The 23,034-nt window shown below is 35.1% G+C and overlaps 2 protein-coding genes across 2 annotated transcripts; one reads left to right on the plus strand and one right to left on the minus strand.

Moving 5' to 3' along the window:
- Positions 1–2,089: 2,089 nt before the first annotated feature.
- LOC133189768 (receptor-type tyrosine-protein phosphatase T-like) lies at positions 2,090–15,026 on the minus strand. The gene is made up of 11 exons (XM_061325169.1): positions 14,954–15,026; positions 13,985–14,090; positions 12,263–12,536; positions 12,051–12,138; positions 11,819–11,895; positions 11,412–11,448; positions 10,257–10,357; positions 8,605–8,733; positions 8,247–8,395; positions 3,892–4,027; positions 2,090–2,374 (listed from the first exon to the last, which is right to left on the minus strand). The coding sequence occupies exons 1-11, from the start codon at positions 15,009–15,011 to the stop codon at positions 2,297–2,299; spliced, it is 1,233 nt and encodes a 410-aa protein (XP_061181153.1). The 5' UTR covers positions 15,012–15,026; the 3' UTR covers positions 2,090–2,296.
- Positions 15,027–17,208: 2,182 nt separating this feature from the next.
- On the plus strand, positions 17,209–19,848 carry LOC133189696 (uncharacterized protein K02A2.6-like). The gene has a single exon (XM_061325094.1). It carries the CDS (start codon positions 17,209–17,211, stop codon positions 19,846–19,848), a length of 2,640 nt encoding a protein of 879 aa, XP_061181078.1.
- The last annotated feature ends 3,186 nt before the right edge of the window (positions 19,849–23,034 follow it).

Consider the following 23,034-nt stretch of genomic DNA (forward strand, 5'->3'; position numbering starts at 1 on the left):
TAAACATATATTTTTGCATAACATATTCTGTATAAATACTACACATCTGAGTGTGTATAATTAGTAAACAATTTTCAAAAAAAAAATATTTCTAACATAAATATGCCTTTATCATTCAAAACGTTTATGGTTTCTTTACATGATTATATTTGTGAATAAATTTAGTTGAGGGTGTATATCATTTTTTTTTATTTGAACAATGCATAAACAGTTATGTAGAATAAAAGATTTAAATAATATTCATGAAATATGGAGATTTGAACAGTGTTTAAGCTGAAAGTCCATTTGAACAATGCAATTCGTAGCGGTGCAAACGCGGATCTCCTAAAACATCAGATGTGGGATTATTTTATTCACTCATTAATTTAACTTATAAGCTTGAATACTGTTTGTTATTTCCCTATTCCATTACCACAGTCTATAATATGGGTATATTCTAATATGATAAAGAACACATCATACATATACATTACATGCATTCTTCATTTTCCCTTTTATTTTGCTTGAAATGAGATATATATATATATATATATATATATATATATATATATATATATATATATATATATATATATATATATATATATATATATATATATATATATATATATTATAGCAATAACAAAGATAACTTGTGTTGGTTTGCATCGCTCTAAAACTTTAAGTTTAATGTATGAAATACTCAGTTCAGCTTTCATCTCATTTGATCCAGAAACTTGATCAGATACCGATATCTCGTCCCCAACGTACACTTGATCCATATGTTTTATAAATGCACAATCTTTGATTTTTCTGGATGCTTGCCTCTATCAAATTTTCAAAGAACGTACTATTAATCCATCTGGAGGAAGAGCTAATTTGTTCCCATAAATATCTTGTTCGTCTAAACGAAAAACATATTTTTCCGAACAGTTATCTTATTTGTTACAATAATATTTTATTCGTCCGAACAGTTTTATGTAAATGTAAGTAAAAGTAAATGTATCTGTAGTTAAGGTAACGATAAAGACCAAAGAAATTTTGAAATTTATTGATTATCATTTATGAAGGTATTGAAAGACCTGTAATAACAACTTATTTTCAGTATCCTACCTCTTTAAAAAGTTGATCGTAGTAAGAATATGCATTATAAGGTACCGAATAAGTTGGGAGACATTAACACCGTATAATGGTGATAGTGGAATATCTTCAAATTAATGAGGAAAAGTTGGTGATGGAAAGCCATGACTAAATTTAGCTGTAAGAAGACGAAACATTCCGTAGTCAAATTAAATACAAAACAAAGACCGAACAATGTGTATGAAACAAGTGAGTCAAAATACGACCCAATGATAGGTCATTATAACGACCATAGAATTTGCGGAATTCTGACTTTAAATGAGGTATTTGAAATACGATAACATCAACTTATATGTCAGTGACCTGCCTCGATTTAAATATTGGTCGTACTCAAAGTACTCTGGAGTAGCGAATAAGTTGAGAGACATGAACACCAAAAAGCTGGTGATAAGGGAATATCACTACACAAATAAGGAAAGTTGACGATGGAAAAGCTGAAGTCATCTCAATTGTCACACAGTCTAGTTGTTAGTTGGCCTTTGTCGTCTATAGTCAGTAAAACACCCAAATATGAAGCGGATGTGGCTGACTTTTATTTCAAATTCATAAATAAATCGAGTCGACATATGAATGGAAATAACAATTGTTTATTGAAAAACGTCGTCGATATATCTGATTGTCGAGACGAAGGCCAATGCACGTATTTCATGTAGGTTTTTGTATAAAAACATACAAGTTTTACACAAACTTATACAAGTTTTTGAATAAATTCTGCTTCATAGGAATATAAAAAACAGATCGGCTGATAAGGAACATAATTAGTACCCGTCGAGATTCCGGGATTCGAACAGTTTGTTAGAGGACTTGGTCTCCGAAGACTACATAAATGTTGTCAATCAGGAACTCCAGCAGAATTTTAATATCAACATCAGAGTACTTATGTGAAGAATCAGTGACGTTTTACAAAGTAATTTTGTTCATGACCAATCACAAGGTGTAAAAATTTCTGAGTTCTGAGTTTTTATTTGAGAAGCAGTTATGTTTGATAACAAAACCTTGTTTTTAATTTATCGTAAACAAGTTTTACCGTATTTACAAATTTTTATGGATATGGGCCATTTTTCGACGTCGAAAAATGACTCCTGGTCATATTTCTACAAGAGAGTCTTTAAGTTTGATATGTATTTTACAATTGTTTTTATTGATTCCAGATGGGCATTTTTATGTTCATGTTCTTTTACAGTATTGATAAACAGCTTTGTCGTGAATTTTGCAATCCTTCGATCAGTGCTTCATGAAGAAAAACGTATTGCTCCTAAAATGAAAAACAAAAGGCCCATGGGCCACATCGCTCACCTGAGCACATTGGCTAGGCAAAAGCACAAATCAGTTCAGTATTGAAAAGATTACGGATGGGGGGGGGGGGGCTTGAGTTTTAAAATACCTGATGATGCTTCCATGTCAATATAACAAATGGCTTGTTGTACTTGAGAAGATTTAAAAAAATATTTCCCATATATTCCTTTGTAAAAATTTGATCCCCCATTGTGGCTCCTCAGTATCCTAGAGGTCATCATTTGAACAAATTTGAAACTACACTACCTGGTGATGCTTCCATATCAAAATGACTAAACATGATTTTCAGTTCTTGAGAAAAAGAAATTTTCCTATATGTTCCTATGTTAAATTTTCGATCCCCCATTGTGGCCCCACCCTATTCCCGGGGGTCATCATTTTAACAAACTTGAATCTACACTACGTGAGGACGCTTCCATATCAAAATGACTAATCATGGCTTTGCAGTTCTTCAGAAGATATTTTCCTATATATTTCTATTTAAGACTTTGATCCTCCGTTGTGGCCCCACCCTACCCCTGGGGTCATGATTTGAACAAACTTGAATCTATACTACCTGACGATGCTTCCACATAAATATGATCAATCAGGGCTTTGCTGTTCCTGAGAAGAAGATTTTTAAAAATTTTCCTATATATTTCTATGTAAAACTTTGATCATCCATTGTGGCCCGACTCTACCCCCGGGGGTCATGATTTGAACAAACTTGAATCTATACTACCTGAGGATGCTTCCTTATAAATATGACCAATAAGAGCCTTCCTGTTCCTGAGAAGATTTTTAAATATTTTTCCTATATATTTCTATGTAAAACTTTGATCCTCCATTGTGGCCACACCCTACCCCCAGGGGTCATGATTTGAACGAACTTGAATCTACACTACCTGAGGATGCTTCCATATAAATATGACTCATCATGGCTTTGCTGTTCTTGTGAAGAAGAGTTTTAAAGATTTTTCCTATATATTTCTATGTAAAACTTTGATCCTCCATTGTGGCCCTGCCCTATCCCTGGAGGTCATGATTTGAACAAATTTGAATCTACACTACCTGAGGATGCTTCCACATGAGTTTCATCTTTCCTGGCCCTGTGGTTCTTGAGAAGAAGATTTTTAAAAGATGCTATTAATTTTTCACTAATTCTTTATTATCTCCCCTTGAAAGAGGGCGTGGCCCTTCATTTGAACAAATCCCCTTCACCCAAGGATACTTTGTGGCAAGTTTGGTTGAAATTGGCCCAGTAGTTCTTGAGTTCAAAGTTTACAGACGGACAGGCAGACAGACAGACGGCCAGACAGATGGACGCCAGACAAAAAGTGATCAGAAAATCTCACTTGAGCCTTCGGCTCAGGTGAGCTAAAAAGAAATGATTCTCCGTAAATTCTTCTTTCTAAATGAAAGACAGAGAAACAGAAATAAAGTGATTGGGAGAAGGAGAAAGTTGGAAAATCATCACATCTAATAAAGTATACTTACATATGTCTGAACACACTTTGCTCTTTGCTGGCGGAGGGAAGCAACGTACGACTTGACGTCTACATAATTATCTACAGTCCCCTCATCTAACATGTAGTCTAGCGCAATAAAAGTTCCCGTGCGCCCGATTCCGGCGCTAGGAAATAAAGTATATTACCATCATTAAATAGAGGACATTATACAATTATAGCTGTGTTTTTTTTAATTTAATGATTAAGCCACCTGCGGAGTAGAATATTCACTGAGGTCGAAGATGTAGGAAAAAAACTGATGTTACATTCACCTGGAAATCGGGTGCTGGTGAAATAACTTTTCATTACTGATAGTATCAAAGGACAAGTGCACTTAAGCAATGATTAATGGGCCCTTTTTCAGTGCCGTTTTACTTTGGAATATATTACCAAATTGTTCTTTTTTGGTAATAGCTAAACAAAAGTGGATATTTCTAATTAAAATCACGTTAAAACATCACCTAAATCAGCATGGATATGAAACAAATGAAGATTTTTAAATGCCTATACATACCCCAAAATCCGGAAAAGTCGTACCGAACCTCTTTGAGTTTCGTTTATTTAAATCAAGGGGAGGAGACATTTAAATCGGACACTTGAACAATCTGATGGTGGATCACTGACGGGCGCGTTTTCTGAATGATAATTTGCGCTATTTTACCTGAGAAAAAAAATCAAATGAAGTTGTAAAGATGCCTGTAGCCATCAAACTAAGAAATTTGCACGCTTGCATTTGAAATAATACAGTAAGTATTTTAATTCAAAACATTAATTCCTTTAAATTTTAAAATGAAAAAAGTGTATTTAGGTGGCTTTCATTACCGGTACCATTGTCTTGCATGAATGTTAAGAATGTTTGACGCTTTCATGTATGATCGATGACATTTTAACGACGCTAAACTCTCCTAACGCTCCCGTGTTCATAAAACCAAATACATAAAATTTCTCTATGCGGCACGACTTCGATATAATGATGCAAAACGTGGCTATCTTCAATTTACAGTGAGCACCTTTGAGGAATGTTTACCTGGGTAGAACTCACGTGACTACCGGTATTTTAAATAATTTATTCCACGGGTGGGTTCAACAAAGGTAATACAGGTAAATAGCTCTCGCTTGCTATTGGAAAAACATTGAACTTTTTATATATTTTTAATATTTTAAGTACAAGCCTAATCTTGTACAAATTTCCTACTTTCACACAAGTTTTATAAATGTATAATGAGTTTTTTGTCATTCGCACAAGTTTGTACAACGTTAGACTGACAGTAAACAAAACCTTTGAAATGAATGATAGTCCTCGATTTACTATAGAAAGTCACAAATGTCGGCTGACCCCTACCACATTGTATGACTTTGCTCTTTGTATATTCATGAATTTCACCGATAAAATTTGTTGAATCTTATGGTTTAAATATCAATTAATGATCTGAGATGAAAAATTATGCTTAATTTGATTCTTCATTTTTTCACATTTTACCGGGGCCCATAAGTGCACTCGTCCTTTGAAGTTTTTGATCTATTTTTTTTTCAGTTAAGAAAATAAAATACATTTAGTCATTAAATAGAGGACATTATACAATTATTGCTGGGTTTTTTTTTTTTAATTTAATGATTAAGCTACCTGAGTAGTAGAATATTCACTGAGGTCGAAGATGAAGAAAAAAAACTAATGTTATATTCACCTGGAAGTCGGGTGCTAGTGAATTAACCTTTCATTACTGATCGTATCAAATTTGAAGTTTTTGATCTATTTTTTTTTTCCAGTTAAGAAAATAAAATACATTTAGTATGATTTCTACAATGTTGGATCTCAATCAGTCAGAAAGCTAGAAATGATACAATCATACGATAAATATATTTTCTTCTTACAACTTAAATATCTTCAAAATGTTCATCAAAATTAAAGTGTACGATTCATTCAACTTTAAATGTTGAATACATTGTAAGCTTTTGAATATTGATTTATTTCAACATTTTGCACTTAAAGTTCAGTGAATGTGCAAAAGCATAAGGTACTTAAGGAAGTTGGATCCTGCCATCAAAAGTAATGTGAATTTTTAATCAAGTATATTTTTAGAATTTAGACACATAGCTTAATTAAAAATCAAACCAAAAAATGGGGGTCAATGCGCTTCTTTTGGCACTACAGAGCATTTAGTTTGACCTTTTTGCACTGTAAATACATCTTTCAAATAAATCAGTTTTTAAAGTTTTTCCTCCAATATTTTTTATTCAAATAAATTATGGGAACAAATACAGTCTTATTTCATCTTGAATAGACACATTAAAATTTGTGACAAGTAAAAAAATTTTCAAATTACTCCGCATGTTCAGTTATTTGACCTTTTTGCACTCAAAAAATTTCATTTTTCTGGCATTAAAAATTTTACAAGCAAAAATATCATTTGAAAGTAATGACATTTTACTGACTTTAAGAGGAATGGTTAAAAGTATCTTATATATTTAGAAAATAAAATAAAAAGTGGGGGTCTGTGATGTTAATTTTTAGATATTACTAAAATAGTGCTAATTTTAAGATTAAAATAGTGATATTTTTTTCTTGATTTTCACAATGTATTTGCTATATTTATCAAATTTGATGATAGAATTCATGAAAGTTTATTTAACATATAATTAAGGACCAGTATAAAACAGTTCACTGCACAAAATAACTCTGTGTGCAGACTGCATGTAAAAATAGGAATCCAAACTTAGCATACTTTAAATACTTCGAATGAGAAAAAAATGATCATTTTCTTCTAAAAAAAACCTTCCGCCACAAAATATAGTTCCTCACTTAATGCTTTTGGTATGGAATTTAATCATGGAATTTTAACTGAATATAGTTTAATTGGCATTATAAAATTTAAAATTATTGTAAGAATTATAACTTTATGCAGAATTTTTGAAATATACGTTAAGATATAAATCTGCTCAAAAGCTCAGGAGCGAACCTCGTTAAAGGACTTATCGCATGTTTCTAATTATTTGAAATTAAAAGCGTATTACGTTCCTTATGACTACAATTTATAAATTCTGTGTTTTTACTGTGGATAAATCATGGTAATTAACTAATTATTGACTCAAACGAAAACCCCTGAATTGAAAATCTAAGTTAATTAGACAGCGATCACGTGACTCTGTGACGTCAATCGAAACTTCTCGGGCCTTTCCGACAAGCGGAAAAACAACCTCGAATGTGTTACATAGGCGTCCATGACAACCCCCCTTTTCATAAACTTTGAAATAAATGTAGGGAGACCTGTTATCTGTAGAGTTTGGAGCTCAACTTTATTGAATGTAAAGATATTATCTAAAATATACTACAGGAATGACTTCTAACTCTATCTTTCCAATGCTTGTATAAATAGGAAGCGACTCCATCTTGTATAAATTTTTAACATCCGGTGATGTTAATACATTCGAGGTTGTTTTTCCGACCTTCGACGGAAAGACTCGAGATGATGCGATTGTCTGTGACGTCAAAGGCGACAATGGCGGATCAGCTCTTCATTAATCCTACTAAAATATACGCGATACGATCTGATTTTCTGCGTTGTGGACGACCAAATCACTTATTTTATCGATATAAAATTGAATATTCAACCTTATATGTTAAATTGTCAGCAAGAAAATATCTGAAAAATCTGTTAATATTGTAAAAATAGCAGCTACGATAGCGAGGGAGACTCAGCGAAGACGAAGAAACTCGCCATAACAATGCAGTTTGATTTGTCATCTTATCACATGTATTAACTTATTTGTTTTACAAATTAAACATTATATAACTTTGTTATTCTTCGTTTTGTATATAATATTATATTAATTTATGCAAGTCTTCATATGTTTTTAAAGGATGGCGATCTTGAAAAATAATTTCCCGATCACGAAACATTGCCGTAATTAGAGCTACAGGTTCTAAATGTTTTGAATAAAAAACGAAAATATCTTAAAATCCTTATACATTAGAACTAATTAATGTTTCTATAGTAATTGAAAAGCGTATAAGGAATTAATTTTTTCAGCATTTTTCGTAATTTAGCTGCATTTGTCATTGATAACTCCGTTAATAGTGTGCATATTCTCATCTCTCTATCACCAATTGTCGCCTATGACGTCAGAGCAGTATTTCGCCGAAATCCGACTGAAATATGCATATTGCCGTATTTGAATTTCACTCTCAATATCTCTTAAAATATGCTTTCAACAACGTTTATTGTATTCATAATTTTCATAAAATTACGATTTTTGAAAGATCATGCGATAAGTTCTTTAAGTTTTATTCCTAGATTTATTCCCTCAAAATATTTGTTTATGCAAATCAACAGTTTTCTGTCCTACCTGCAATGAACAACAATTGGGCCATCAGATGTTGTCAGTCCATTTCGCACCAAATTCCGGAAACAAATTAAAGAGGCCAAGTCCTCCGGAACAGAATTATCAGACCAAGTCGTGAAATGGAACTGTGTTACTCGCTTCACTTCATCATTCTAATATAAATAAATATTTGATTTTTAAAAATCTTGGTCAGATTCCCAACGTTTGAATTCTGATAATGCAAAATATAGTGGTCCAATCTCTAAGCAAGTATAAATAGTAAGTTGTTAAGATAGAGAAAGACTTCATCAATTGATATTCAAAACTGATAATTATATCAAGCAATGTTTATACAGTAGTAAATGTTGTTTGTAACACTTGCATCTTTTGAGACTATAAGATATCTTATAGTATAGCGGTCATATTCATCCAGTGTGTCCAGTTTGATGTGATAAGGCCCTATGTCTATTTCTGTGTCTGTGTCTTCTGTCCAATACCTCAGGCACTTCATCTGAAAATTACCACAAAATAAAACAAGAGGCCCATGGGCCACAACACTCACCTGAGTCAATATGGCCCTACTGTTCTTCATCAGCAGATTTCTTCTCCTATATATTCATATGTAAAGCTTTGATCGCCTGTTCTAGGCAAACCCTACCCCCATGTGAAATGTTTTGAATGAAATTGAATCTAAACTTTCTGAGGATGCTTTTATATTCATATAACTAATCATGCATGGCTTTGCTGTTCTTGAAAAAGGAATTATTAAGATGTCTGCCACCCTACCCAGCTGGGGGGGGGGGGGGGGAGTCATGATTTGAACAAACATGAATCTAAACTACCTGAGGATACTTCCATATCAATATGACTAATCATGGCTTTGTTGTTCTTGAGAATAAGATTTTTAAAGATTTTCCTATACATATGTTCTTTTTTAAAACTTTGATCCCAATTAAGGCCCCACCCTATTACTGGAGGATGCATTGAACAAACTTGAATCTACACTACCCGAGGATGATTCATTATCAATATGACTAATTGTGGCTCTGTTGGTCTTGAGAAGAAGATTTTTAAAGATTTTTTTTCTATATATATTTCTATGTTAAACTTTGATCCCCCATTGTGGCCCCTCCCTACCCCCCGGGGGTCATAATTTGAAGAAACTTGAATCTACACTACCTGAGGATGCTTCCATATTAATATTACTAATTGTGGCTTTGTTGTTCTTGAGAAGAAGATTTTTAAAGATTTTTTTTCTATATATTCCTATGTAAAGCTTTGATCCCCCATTGTGGCTGCACCCTACCCCCGGGGGTCATGCTTTGAACAAATTTGAATCTACACTACCTGAGGATGATTCCACATCAATATGACGAATTGTGGCTGTGTTGTTCTTGAGAAGAAGATTTTTAAAGGTTTTTCCTATATATTTCTATGTAAAACTTTGATCCTCCATTGTGGCCCCGCCCTATCCCCGGGGGTCATGATTTGAACAAATTTGAATCTACACTACCTGAGGATGCTTCCACACGAGTTTCATCTTTCCTTGCCCTGTGGTTCTTGAGAAGAAGATTTTTAAAAGATGCTATTAATTTTTCACTAATTCTTTATTATCTCCCCTTGAAAGAGGGTGTGGCCCTTCATTTGAACAAACTTGAATCCCCTTTACCCAAGGATGCTTTGTGGCAAGTTTGGTTGAAATTGGCCCAGTGGTTCTGGAGAAGAAGTCGAAAATGTGAAAAGTTTACAGACGGACGGACAGCTAGACAGCTAGACGGACGACGGACAAAATGTGATCAGAAAAGCTCACTTGAGCTTTCAGCTCAGGTGAGCTAAAAATACATAGACTATCTGCCAAAAGGATAATAATCATATATCATTTATCATGTAAATGGCAAGAAAGACCAATCTGATAATGACAATCAAAGAGTATTCATTAAGACCTAAAAAATATATGGCTGTTCTCTAGTAATCTTTTTTTCTTTTAAAAAAGCATATAATGATTTTAACAATACAAACACATATCGTAAATACCTTTTCGCCCTCATATAAATTGGTTAACATGACAATTCTAGTACAATCTGTTTGCCAGATAAGCGTCCAGAAATCTTCTATGGTTTCCATTGTAAAAGGTCCTAAAAATATGTATACAAGGTACTAAGTAATCAATTTAGCAATTGAAGAACTGCGAACGATAGCATTGTTCTCCCGCCCACCTCCAAGTCAATTTTCAAAAGTTAACACATTTGAATGGTTTTTTTATATTTATGTAGATATTTATAGGGATTTTCATAAAACATTACTTCTTTAGGAAAACAAAGAGAGATAACTCTATAATTTGGGTAAAACTCGTGTTTTTCACTATAGAAATCAACGGAAAACGGAAAATATTTTTAAAACATCTCCCCCCCCCCCCCCCGTGAAACAAAAATTCCTTTTTACAGGTAATATGGACTGTCATTTCACAAATTCATGTCATAGCTTTTTGTGTTTCACGGGGGGAATATATGTTTACAGACAAAAAACTACAAAAATGCTTATTTTTCACCAATTTCAAAGATTTTACAACTAAAACATTGTATTTTATTAATAATATATGTTTAATTTTATATGCGTAAAACATAAGAAAAGATTTAAGGAACATTTATTCATATCCAAGGATATTTTAAAATGTGTTGATGCTTTAAAGCCCGATTTCAATGGAAAATATCGTCTACCCCCCTTATTTAAGAGCTTGAATTAGGGGTAATTAACTATTTAACACTTGCATTAAAATTATCAGACAATTACCATTGAACTGTTCTTTGCATTCAACAAAGATTTTACGGTCGAATTGCCATTAGTATTGAATTTAATGGGTGTAAAATGTAGGCGGGAATCGAGAGTTAGCGTGCGTAGTTCTTTGTGAATAACTTTAATCAAACCGTTTATTTTATATGATAGATAGATAGATAGATAGATAGATAGATAGATAGATAGATAGCCAGCCAGCCAGCCAGATAGATAGATATATGTTATTTTATATATATATATATATATATATATATATATATATATATATATATATATATATATATATATATATATATATATATATATATATATATATATATATATATATATATGTTTATTAGATAAATCGTTTTTCAAAAATGTTTATTTGATGTCATTTTAGTATAAAGAAGCTACCTTGGGCTGCGATGTAGGCCTTTTCCTTCTTGTATCCCTTGTGTATAATAGTATACATAATAATTGTCATTATATTTTTATCGAGCAATATAGAATTAAAATTATCTGAACCAGTAGAAAATAGTGAACATGCAAAGTATGCATAGTATTTAAAATAATATCGAGTGCATAAATTTGAATCTAATATCATTAAAACATTTCCTCTTTGTATTTGAAATTGATTTCATTTCAACGGAAAAGAAAATTAAAAAAAATAATTAAAATCAACAAGCTCTCCTCGAAGGGAGGAAACATATTCTATAATTATTTCTCTATAGTTCAAAAGTCAATTAAACAAGTTATTTATATATGAATTTAATTCTTCCTTGTTTGATGAATGTAAAAGTTATTTAAAAAGAACACCATACTGCTATGTAGGAAGCGTTGATATAATCCGATTTCTCTGGGTCATCCGTTCTATCCAGTACCACTCTGCTGTGATCGTCTAAACGACAGATAAAAAATAACATTCTTCTCGCATAATATTAAAGATCAAAAAATTATTGTCGTCTAGATTTTCCTCTCTCGAATCGAAGGTAACGACTAACTATCAAAAATTCATTTTTGTCTCTCGAATCGAAAGTAACGACTAATTCTTACAAGGGTAGATTGTTTTATATCTATTTTTCCTCCTGTTGACAAGTTTTAAAGCCTCTGAGTATGGTTCCAATAAACCGTCAGGCAAATCCTAGAAATAAATTCAAACATAGAACATTTCAAAACAAAACAAAATATTTCATCGGGTTTAAAATTATATATGCAAAAATATTGTAAATAACTTTTAATTGTGTGCAAAATTATGTGTCATTTACTTTAAATTCCTTTTCCAAAGAATGATCGGCTTTCTTTTCTGGAAAACTCCGTATAAATTCCTCTACCGATATCCTCATCGATTGAAGGTTCGAATACTCTACTGTAACATTTTCCTCTTCTTCTACATCATTATCACCGATTTCTTCTTCATAAATAACGTTACCATTCCTAAGGTTTTCCGGGAGAAGATCGATGTTTGAACCCTCCTCTGCAGAAGCATATGTTACAACCATGTCTACCTCGCCTTTCCTTAGCATTCTTAGGCTCCATAATCTATTTACAAAGTGTCCGCTTTAACTTACTTAAAAAAGCATTTTTTCAATTATTTCCAATACCAAAGTAATATTGAGTTAATCTTACCAATGTACTCTTCAAATGTAAGAAGAAGAACAGGGAAGTTACAATTTAGTTTTATTTCAAATTAAATTGAAGCATATCTGTATCATAAGAATTGATAAGATTACATTTGATCGTAGTTGTTTTATTCCATAACTGTTAATTGAATTTTGAAAATAATATTTTCATTGACTAACTGGTAGTCACCCGTCAGCCCCCTATCTTCTTACACATTTTACAAAGAGCTCGATCTAGCAAGTGTTGAGCTCCGAAAAAACTATAAAATAATGTATTATGTTAAGCGTGTTGGATATTTGGAGGAAATACATGTTTAACAAGCTAGCAAAGATTTGATTTAGTGCCTTTCTGAATGTGCTAGATATTTTAATATATATAAAGACATTTAGCTATGTACTTGATATAGCGGGTGCTGTTTTCCGCCAAAACACTGAAAAGAATACACAGCCAAACGTAATACGGTTACTGTATATTGTTTACAAGCTTATCTTTTAAAAAAAGATAGGTGAGCTAGCGCGTTAGCCATCATAAAACAAAGAATTAGATATCTGAACCCTTTGTTAAGTTGCTGAATCAATTAATTATTAATAGGCGCAGTGGTGCACTGTGTAAGGTGGAGGAAGGAGGGGGGTGTCTCAATTCAGAATGAATGGTGAAAGTGGGCTTCACATCGGCGATGGCATAAGTCATTAACTGTGCTTTAAGCATTCTGTAGCTGACTGTTATTTCAATTTTGAGGTGAAATATAAGAGATCAGTAGAACCTAGGTATGGACACGTAGTTTAAAATTATCCAGTGTGGTACTGTTTTGTAGCAATCGCATCTTCTCGGGTCTTTCCGGTAACATATACAATCTGATTAAAATCAGATCCTTTGATCCGCTCACATAGATTGCTGCACAAGGCCAAGATTTTAATCAAGTTGGCAACATATATATCCGAGATTGTTTGCCGAGCTTGCCAGAAAGAAGTTAAGAAATACTTGGTTATTAATATTCTTTTAGAATTAACCGATCTCTTCAGTCTTGGCATTATAAGACCTAAGTTTAACTGTTACTTTTTTAACATTTGTATACAGCTTAGACAACAAAGCACAAAACTTTAGATCATATGTATTTTCAGATAATTAAACGAAATTTACATGGTACAGTTTATCTACAGGTCCCAGAATGCCCTACCTCGAAGTCAAGCATGCGTATTCCAGGAAAATAGACTAACGTAGTTGCTAGCGCTCGAGAGCGCTAGCAATTAAGCTACTGTGCATTACTAAGTAGTTAATGGATCAAAGAATTTCTATCAGAGTACAGACAAGGCGTTTTCATAGGCTGTATTTGAATCTCTTTTGAGACTGTATTCATTTAAACTTACTTGTGAAGTAACAGCGCCCCAGAAATAAGAACTAGAATAGAGGATATAACCAAGAACACAATCAGTGTAGTCTCAGAATTCTCATCTTCGTTATATCCCACAGGATCTGAAATAAAGACAATATAATGCTATTAGACCCACGTGTGCAACAGAGACCTCACCTGATCCTTGGCTCCATCATTATGTAACTATAACTCGTGTCTATAAATCTCTTTTATTAGCCTTTCAACAGGTTTATGAATTTGCTGATCAGTTCAGATACAGGCTACATTGATTTTAAAATTTGATGTCTTATATCTATTATATGCCACAAAGTATCTGTCACAAAAATTAATGAAGGTTGCAAATGTCGATTTCTCGCCAAGGAAATTATTTACAATGAGTATAGAAATGTAATTAACTAAAAAAGAAGTGAGGAATAAGATGAAAATTATAAAATACTTATAAGCAAACTCTTTCAAAATAGGTATGTTTTTGTTTCAATAAACTCGTTCAGAATTGTACCACCTTGTAGGCAGATAAGAGCGATTCATAATAGCTTTTAATGCATCTTTTTGTTCAACACAGATATGATTGTGATATTATAGAAATCATTTATATGCCACATCTCCACATCATGAGTTTCTTCTAATTCTTCTCAAACAAAATGGTTTTCTTTTATTTTTGATTGCACCATCTGGTATTGTTATGTACATGTAACTTATTTTTGATGTAATCGTCAAGGATTAACTTTAATTAAATATTCTTCTAGGAAACAACTATGTCATGAGCATGCTTTAGGCTGTAGGGTGCTAATGGGATTTCTCTTTTCTGTGTGATCATTTTTAAAAGCACTGACAGACTTCCATACTCTTTCGTACACAATACATTTGCCATATATCAAACTATATAATTTACAATCTGATTGTTTATGCTCAACCACCACTTTGCATAATTAAGTAATACACAAGGTGCATAAAGTTTCCCTACCTGAACACAGCGTTGGCGTTGATCTTTCAGTAGAGTCACTGATACTACTATTTGTCATAATGATTTTGTTCTTTTTATCAGCGTTCAGAATGCAGAGCCATTACACAAAACTGCAATGGGATTGTTTCCTCCTATAGATACAATCCATGTATGCGGAAGTCATACATTAATTCTGGCGCTATGTAAAGTATGTGTGAGTATGTTAATAGTTCAACATGAACTATTACAATGTAGTATACAACGTAATATACTAAATAGTGGAATATGTAATTGATCAGGGACAAAAACACTAACATGGATCACATTTAACATCCTTCAGTACCAAAAACAAATTGTATGTCCCTCCATGTAAAGTAACATTTTTGATGTGTAGTATATTATTGATTGATTGAAATGGACAAATGATACATTTTTTGCCCCCTCCCTCTTCCCCATATTGTGACCCTTAAGGGCCCTGTCACACCAAGCTGCGTCCACACGGAGTTATTACGGCGTTGTTAAATTTTTAAAATCGCAGTGGAATCGCAGGGAAATTGAACAAATTTCTGTAAAATTTTCACAATGTGAAGATTGTGACGATATTATCTATCTTGTATTATGATGTATTATGATCGGGTTCGATGTACACTTTATGTTGTTTATTGTTCAATAAACGTTACATGGTGTCAGAAGTACACATGTGCACCACGTTTTGGTGAATGCTTTCCCTCCTGTTCGGGATGAATGAAGGAAACGGGGAACCTCAAGCAGAGGGAGTTGCAGCCGTCCCACAGAAAGTGTATGTACCAACGAATATTCCTTTTCCGGCGAAATTGGACATTCGAGGTAACTTGGCCACAAATTGGCGCCATTTTAAACGGGTGTGGGAGAATTATAAAATTGCCACGGGACTAAAAGAAAAACACAATGAATTACGTGTAGCAACATTGTTAACGTGTATCGGTGCAGATGCATTGTCAGTATATGATGGTCTTAAGTTTGAAAACGATGCAGATCGGAAAGACATAATCAAAGTACTGCAAGTACTAGAAGACTTTTGTATAGGTCAGACAAATGTGATATACGAGCGCTATACTTTCAACAAAAGAGAGCAAGAGATGAACGAAACAATTGACAGCTATGTTGCTTCATTACGTACGCTTGTAAAAACCTGTAGATTCGGCGGTCTAGAAGAAGAAATGATTCGAGATAGGATTGTGCTCGGGATACGGGACAATCATACAAGAAAGAAACTGTTACAAGAGAAAGGCTTAGACTTACAACGTTGTGTTGACATTTGTAGAGCCAGTGAGAAATCTAGTTCACAACTTCGAGTGATAGAAGAAGTACAGTTTGTAAAGAAAACAACTAAACCAGTGTTGGACAAACAGAAGAAGGGTCCTAGAGACAAACAAGAAGTAAGTTGTGAGTACTGTGGTTTACGACACCGCAAAGATAAGGCAGATTGTCCGGCTTATGGCAAAGAGTGTTCATCATGAAAGACGAAAGAATCACTTTGCTCGAGTGTGTAAACAAGGGAGCACTAAGCAGCAGAAGAAGTTGCGACCTGGCAGAAAGCCATTTACGAAGAGATCAGTGCATGATGTGAATGATTATTCATCATCGAGTGAATGTGAATACGTTCTCACTGTCGAGGAAGTGCACAGTGTCAACAAGAAAAAGAAAATTACAGCCCAGATGATTATCAATGACCAAACCGTACAGTTCCAGTTGGATTGTGGATCTAGTGTAAATATTCTACCTGAGTCGGTGTATAAGAAACTTTGTAAAGACCATGAGAACCTGACAGAAACTAACATGACATTAGTGATGTACAACAAGAGTGAGACGAAGCCATTGGGGAAAAGAAGATTAACTGTTCGTAATCCAAGGAACAGGAAGAAGTACAGCATTGAGTTTGTGATAGTTTCAGGAACAGAACTTAATCCAATTCTTGGAGTATCGGCTATACAATCGATGAAACTCATCACTGTTAATGAACAGAACTTTGTTGCACAGGTTGCAGGAAAGAGTAGTGACACTACAGAGCCTCTCACCAAAGAACATTTGAAACAACAGTATCCAACATTGTTGATGGGCTTGGGAAACTTGAAGGAGAGTTACACCTTAGAATTGACTCTACGGTGCCGCCAACAAAGATTCCCACCAGGAAAGTGCCACTATCACTCAAGTCAGATCTAAAAAAGGAACTTGATCGGCTCCAGAAACTTGGAGTTATCACTCCAGTAACAACGCCAACTGACTGGATATCGTCAATGGTAGTAGCAAGGAAGTCAAGTGGGGCAATTAGACTTTGTATCGATTCTAAACCCCTAAATTCAGCACTACAGAGGAATCATTACCCCACTCCAACAATAGAAGATATCCTACCAGATTTAACGAAGGCCAGGATCTTCTCAGTGGTGGATGCTAAGGATGGATTTTGGCACGTCCTGCTCGACAAAACCAGTAGTTTCTTAACAACATTTGGAACCCCCTGGGGACGTTATCGTTGGTTGAGGATGCCTTTTGGCATAGCACCAGCACCTGAAGAATTTCAGAGAAGAATGGATGAGGCACTTGAGGGTTTGAATGGAACGAAAGCAATTCATGATGATATACTTGTCTATGGTTGCGGCAATACAGATGAAGAGGCAATTAGAGACCACAATAAAAAGCTGATTGAGTTGATGGACAGATGTAAGCAGAAGAACATCAAATTGAACCTTGACAAACTAAAACTGGGACTTGATTCTGTGTCTTACCTGGGACATGTTATTTCAAAGCAAGGACTGAGTGCTGATCCGAGTAAAGTACAAGCGATTAGAGAGATGCCTACACCAACAGACAGACATGCAGTACAGCGATTGTTAGGCATGGTCAATTTTGTACAGAGATTTGTACCCAATCTTTCAGAAGTTACTTCTACACTTCGGGACTTGTTGAAAAGTGACACTTATTTCCATTGGGATGAGCATGTCCATGGAAAAGCCTTCAGCACTATTAAGAAGATTTTGTCGGAATCACCAGTCCTGAGTTTCTTTGATCCAAAGAAGGAGACAATACTGCAATGTGATGCATCGCAGAATGGATTAGGGGCATGTTTGATGCAGGATGGACATCCAGTTGTTTATGCTTCGAGAGCATTGACCCAAACAGAGTGTAATTATGCACAAATAGAGAAAGAATTGCTGGCTGTAGTTTTTGGACTGGAGCGTTTTGAGAACTACACCTATGGGCGTCATGTCAAAATAGAGTCAGATCATAAGCCTCTGGAAATTATCCAAAGGAAGAGTCTTGTGATGGCACCAAGAAGACTTCAGAGGATGCTATTGCGACTCCAGAAGTTTGATTATGAGATAGTTTACAAGAAAGGTGCGGAGATGTATGTAGCAGATACTTTAAGCAGGGCATATCTACCAGCCTCAGAAGAAGATATGGAGAAAGCAAGCATATTTGATATTGATCAGAGGAGCTACATATCAATATCTGATGCAAAGATCATGAAAATAAAAGAAGCATCTGAGGAGGATGAAACAATGAAATTGTTGAAACATGTCATCAAGTCAGGATGGCCAGATTGCAAGGATGAACTTCCACATAAAGTTCAATGTTACTTTCCATTCAGAGATGAACTCGTCATCAAGAACGGCCTAATATTTAAAGGGGAGAGAGTTGTGATCCCTGATAGAGTTCGCAAAGACATTATTGAGAGGGTTCACGAAACACATATTGGAATACAAGGATGCCTGAGAAGGGCTCGAGAGACAGTGTATTGGCTCAATATGAACAATGACATTGAGAATTTTATACAGCGCTGTGAGATTTGTAGTTCATGTCAGCCAGACCAGCCAAAGGAACCAATGATTTCACATGACATCCCAAAGAGACCTTGGGAAAGAGTTGGTTGTGACCTATTTGAGTTCGATGGAAATGACTACCTGATTTGTGCAGACTATTTCTCAGATTTTTTCGAAATAGACAGACTCCATGGCAAGACTGGTAAGGAAGTCATAAACAAAATGAAAGCCCAGATAGCGCGTCATGGCATTCCAGATGTTATTATATCTGATAATGGTCCGCCATTTAACAGTGGAGAATTTAAGGATTTTGCTGAAAAGTACGAGTTTGAGCACAGAACATCATCTCCTCGTTACCCGCAGTCAAATGGAAAAGCAGAGAACGCTGTCAAGATTGCTAAGGCCCTAATGCGCAAATGTGTTCTTGACAAGAAAGATCCTTTCTTAGCACTTCTAGACTGGAGAAATACGCCAAATGAGACCATTGGACTTTCAGCAGCAGAAAGATTGTTTGGCAGGAGAACCAGGACTAGACTTACACTATCCGCAAGGCATTTGGAAACCCACAATTCAGGCGGGATCACCAGGAAGCTGTACAAGAGGAAGAGAAAAGAAGCTAGCTACTATAACCACGGCTCAAAGGAAATGCAGAAATTAAATACTGGAGACACTGTAAGGATTCGTCCATTCGGGAGAGAAAAGTCGTGGACAAAAGCGCAAGTTAGAGACCAATTGGATATCCGTTCTTATGAAGTCCGTACAGAAGATGGACGTGTATATAGGAGGAATCGAAAACATCTACGGCTTAGCAGGGAACCATTTTCTAAAGAGGACTTACCCAGAAACACCAGTTCGTTCCCTGATGTAAATAAAGACAATTTGGAGACTAGTGTGTCTACTAACAGAGACATTGACAAAGTGGAAACCCCAGTCCAGAATACATTACAAACACAGAACACACCAGTAGTTGAAAAAACTGTCACACCAGCCAAGACGTGTCCTGTACCAAATGCAACATCTGATGTATCAGGCAAGCGACATACAAAGAGTGGACGAGAAATCAAAACACCACAGAAATATCAAGACTTTGTATGCAATGTTGAGTGTTTTGTGTAGTGGAGGTAGATAGTGATCAGGTCATAATAATACCTTGTCTACCTCAGGTTTCCAAAGAAATCTTCTAGTCATTTTACATATTGCTTGTAGTTGCATGACAGTTTAGTTTTTGTTTGTATGTTATTGTATTTTATGAACCCAGTAATTATTTTGAAACTTATCCATTCAAATTTTGGACACTATAGACGATACAAGACATTGATAAAGTGAATTAAATGTTTAATTTTCCCTTATTTGGAAATGCTCGTTTGTACATTAGTAATTTTAAAAGAAAAAGTAATCTTGAGAAAGGGGATGTGACGATATTATCTATCTTGTATTATGATGTATTATGATCGGGTTCGATGTACACTTTATGTTGTTTATTGTTCAATAAACGTTACAAAGATGTCACGGCGTCCCTACGGCGACCCACGCGTTTCTACGGCGTTCTCGCGGCGTGCTACTGCGTTCCCACGGAGATCTCTTTGCGATTGACTGCGCTTCCGCGGAGCTTTCACGGCGTGTTAGGAGTTGTCACCTCGCGTTCACGGCGTTCTCACTGCGCTGGCTGCGTTCACAATACGTTTACAATGCGTTCTTCAGGATATATTCAGAAGGAGTGTAACAATTTTTTTTAAAGATTCAAGTTACATGATGAAAAGACTTCTACTTATGCCAAGAAGTATTCTTTAATTAAAAATGATCTATTTTAATAATTTAGTATTAAATTATTGATATTTTTATTATTAGAACCTTTCTTTTTTCAATTATGTCAATTCAGATGTGTTTTTATCTTTTCTTTGCATGATTTTATCATGAATGTAAAAAAAATAAAAACACTGAAAAGTTGTTATAAAACTTAAGTAATTCCACCGCAGCTCCACAGAAACAACAGAACAAGTTCTAGTGTAATTTTTACTTCCCAATTCTACTCCCATGCTCCTGGTCAGGAGTGCAACAAATATGTAAGAGTTATTGCTGATCAAATTTGAGGCTATTGCTCTTGTTTTGTGAGCTTGCTGACAACGCTCTAACAACGCCGTGAAAGCGCATTGTGGTCGCCAACGGACGCGGTAGAAACGCCAAGGGATCGCAATGATCGCAGTGACAACTCCTTGCTGTCGCTGTGTAATTGCAGTCAAAAAAATCACGAGGATTAATCTCATTAGAAGCGCCGTAAAAGCGCGATAGAAACGCACTGACATCTCCAAGGACTCCGCGAGGTCTTCGTGGCAGCGTAGTCTACTATAACTGCGTTCATGCTGCGATCATGTGCGTCTTCACGTCGTGCCTGCGGAGCTACCACTGCGTTGTTTGAGATCTCACTGCGCTGCTAAGGCGATCATACTACGTTTCTACTGCGTTCTTATCAGACCGCGATCACACGGCGCGTACTTTGTGCATGCCCAAAGTGCGAGCCGTCCCCTGGCGTTCTAGGAGACCCAACTCGACCGTACCGCGTTCAGTGGAGATCTCGCCGCGTTGCCACGGCGCTGTAGGAGACTCTACTGCGCTCACCTCGGCGTTTTGCATTCTTTATGGACACCGTGCGATCGCCGTGAGGACGCAGTCCCGGTGTGACAGGGGTTTAAGTTACTCCAGGAACTAACACTTACATAGATTGAAGAAAATATATCATATATATTTCAGTACATGTACGGGAATATTTTCCTTTTTTCAAGCTCTTCCAAGTCTTTTTGTATTTAAATATTTTGGATTTCAGCTTGAGCATCACTGAAGAGACATAATTTGTCGAAATGCGAATCTAGTGCGTCAAATTCGGTACCCTATATGATTTAATTATGACCTCTGGGTCGAGGCCTCTGCTGGTGGACTGTTTGTCCCTGAGGGTCTACAGCCCAGTTACATAGTACTTCGGTTCTAGCTTGAAAATACGGATATATATTTGATTGCTTTGGTAAAATTTAGAAATTTATTTCAAACTTATGGATCATCTCCCTCATGCATAGCTCTGATCCTTCGACGTATTTGGCTCCAGTCATTGGCACCTTTTTTCAGCTCTTCCACTTCTTTTTTATTTAAATATTTTTGATGTCCAACGTTTCGGCTTCAGCATCACTGAAGAGACATATATAATTTGTCGAAATGCACACCTGGTGCATCAGAATTGGTACCGTATATGATTTACATGAAAAATACCACACAGTATTTTGAAGCGCCATTTCCCCTAAGACCAATTGAAATCAATTTTTCTTTTATATTTTCAACAACTCTATCTTCTATAACGGCCTCACTTTGCCAAGAAGTGTACAAAGGGAACAAACTTAAAAACTAAAGAAAATCTATTTTAGTTGGCTTTTTAAGCAAAGTTTTCATTAGAAAAAATATGAAGATTTTGTCAGCAAAAATTGCGTTCGCTTTCTTAAAGGGTTTTAAATTAATACTCGTAAACAGATACTCCATTGTAAAATTTCGATTTTAGGTTGCTATGTCTTAGCATTTGGCATTTGGGGTACAAATCTATTCGATACAAAGATAATTTCATTTTGATTTAATTTTTTATTCCTGTTCAGATGTTCTTAAAAACAATGTATGTATATGATATGGAATCGCAAGAGTCAGTCCTTGAGAGGGGAACATGAAAGTTCATTGGAGAAACGTGGGTTCTTTTATCAAATAGTGGTGGACTTCGGGCTTCTTGTTCAGATGTTCTTAAAAACAATATATGTATATGATATGAAATCACAAGAATCAGTCCTTGAGATGAGAACATGAAAGTTCATTGGAGAAACTTGGATTTTTTTACCAAATACTGGTGGACTTCGGGCGGGGTGGGGGTGTTACCTGGCAATTAAACCCAACCCACCAATGTACACGAAAACACAAGCAAAAGGTATGATGAACTATACAAAATTTTAATAGTTTTCTTATTTACAGTACTTAGTTGCCCCCTCCCCCTCCCTTCCCGCGCTGTGGCATGACATCAACCTAACTGAAATCAGGCATGCTATGAGTCAAGTTTTCAGAGAACATTTTTGGAATTGAGAATGATTACCACTGGAATGCCTTCCATGTACATGTAGTGTTTTACTTGATGATATGTTCTGTGGGAAGAGTGTTGTTTATTAGACCCAAAATTTACATGGCTTTAAATCAGGACTTTTTCGTGGTTACGGTAGTATAGAAATAACATGTATTTTAGAAACTTTATTGTGTTTTTTTTAGTTATGGCACAGTCTCTCG

This window comes from Saccostrea echinata, unplaced genomic scaffold (genome assembly GCF_033153115.1).
Source record: "Saccostrea echinata isolate AGI-Se365-2 ecotype Australia unplaced genomic scaffold, CSIRO_AGI_Sech_v1 ptg000019l, whole genome shotgun sequence".
In the NCBI taxonomy this organism is placed as follows: domain Eukaryota; kingdom Metazoa; phylum Mollusca; class Bivalvia; order Ostreida; family Ostreidae; genus Saccostrea; species Saccostrea echinata.

Excerpts from the sequence above, each read along its gene's own strand:
- LOC133189768 (XM_061325169.1), bottom strand. The coding sequence starts at position 15,011 with ATGACAAATAGTAGTATCAGTGACTCTACTGAAAGATCAACGCCAACG. Across the intron at positions 12,139-12,262 it reads CTTTGGAAAAGGAATTTAAA|GATTTGCCTGACGGTTTATT; the intron begins GTAAATGACACA and ends ATTTATTTCTAG. Across the intron at positions 10,358-11,411 it reads GGCCTACATCGCAGCCCAAG|GACCTTTTACAATGGAAACC; the intron begins GTAGCTTCTTTA and ends ACATATTTTTAG.
- LOC133189696 (XM_061325094.1), top strand. The coding sequence starts at position 17,209 with ATGGTAGTAGCAAGGAAGTCAAGTGGGGCAATTAGACTTTGTATCGAT.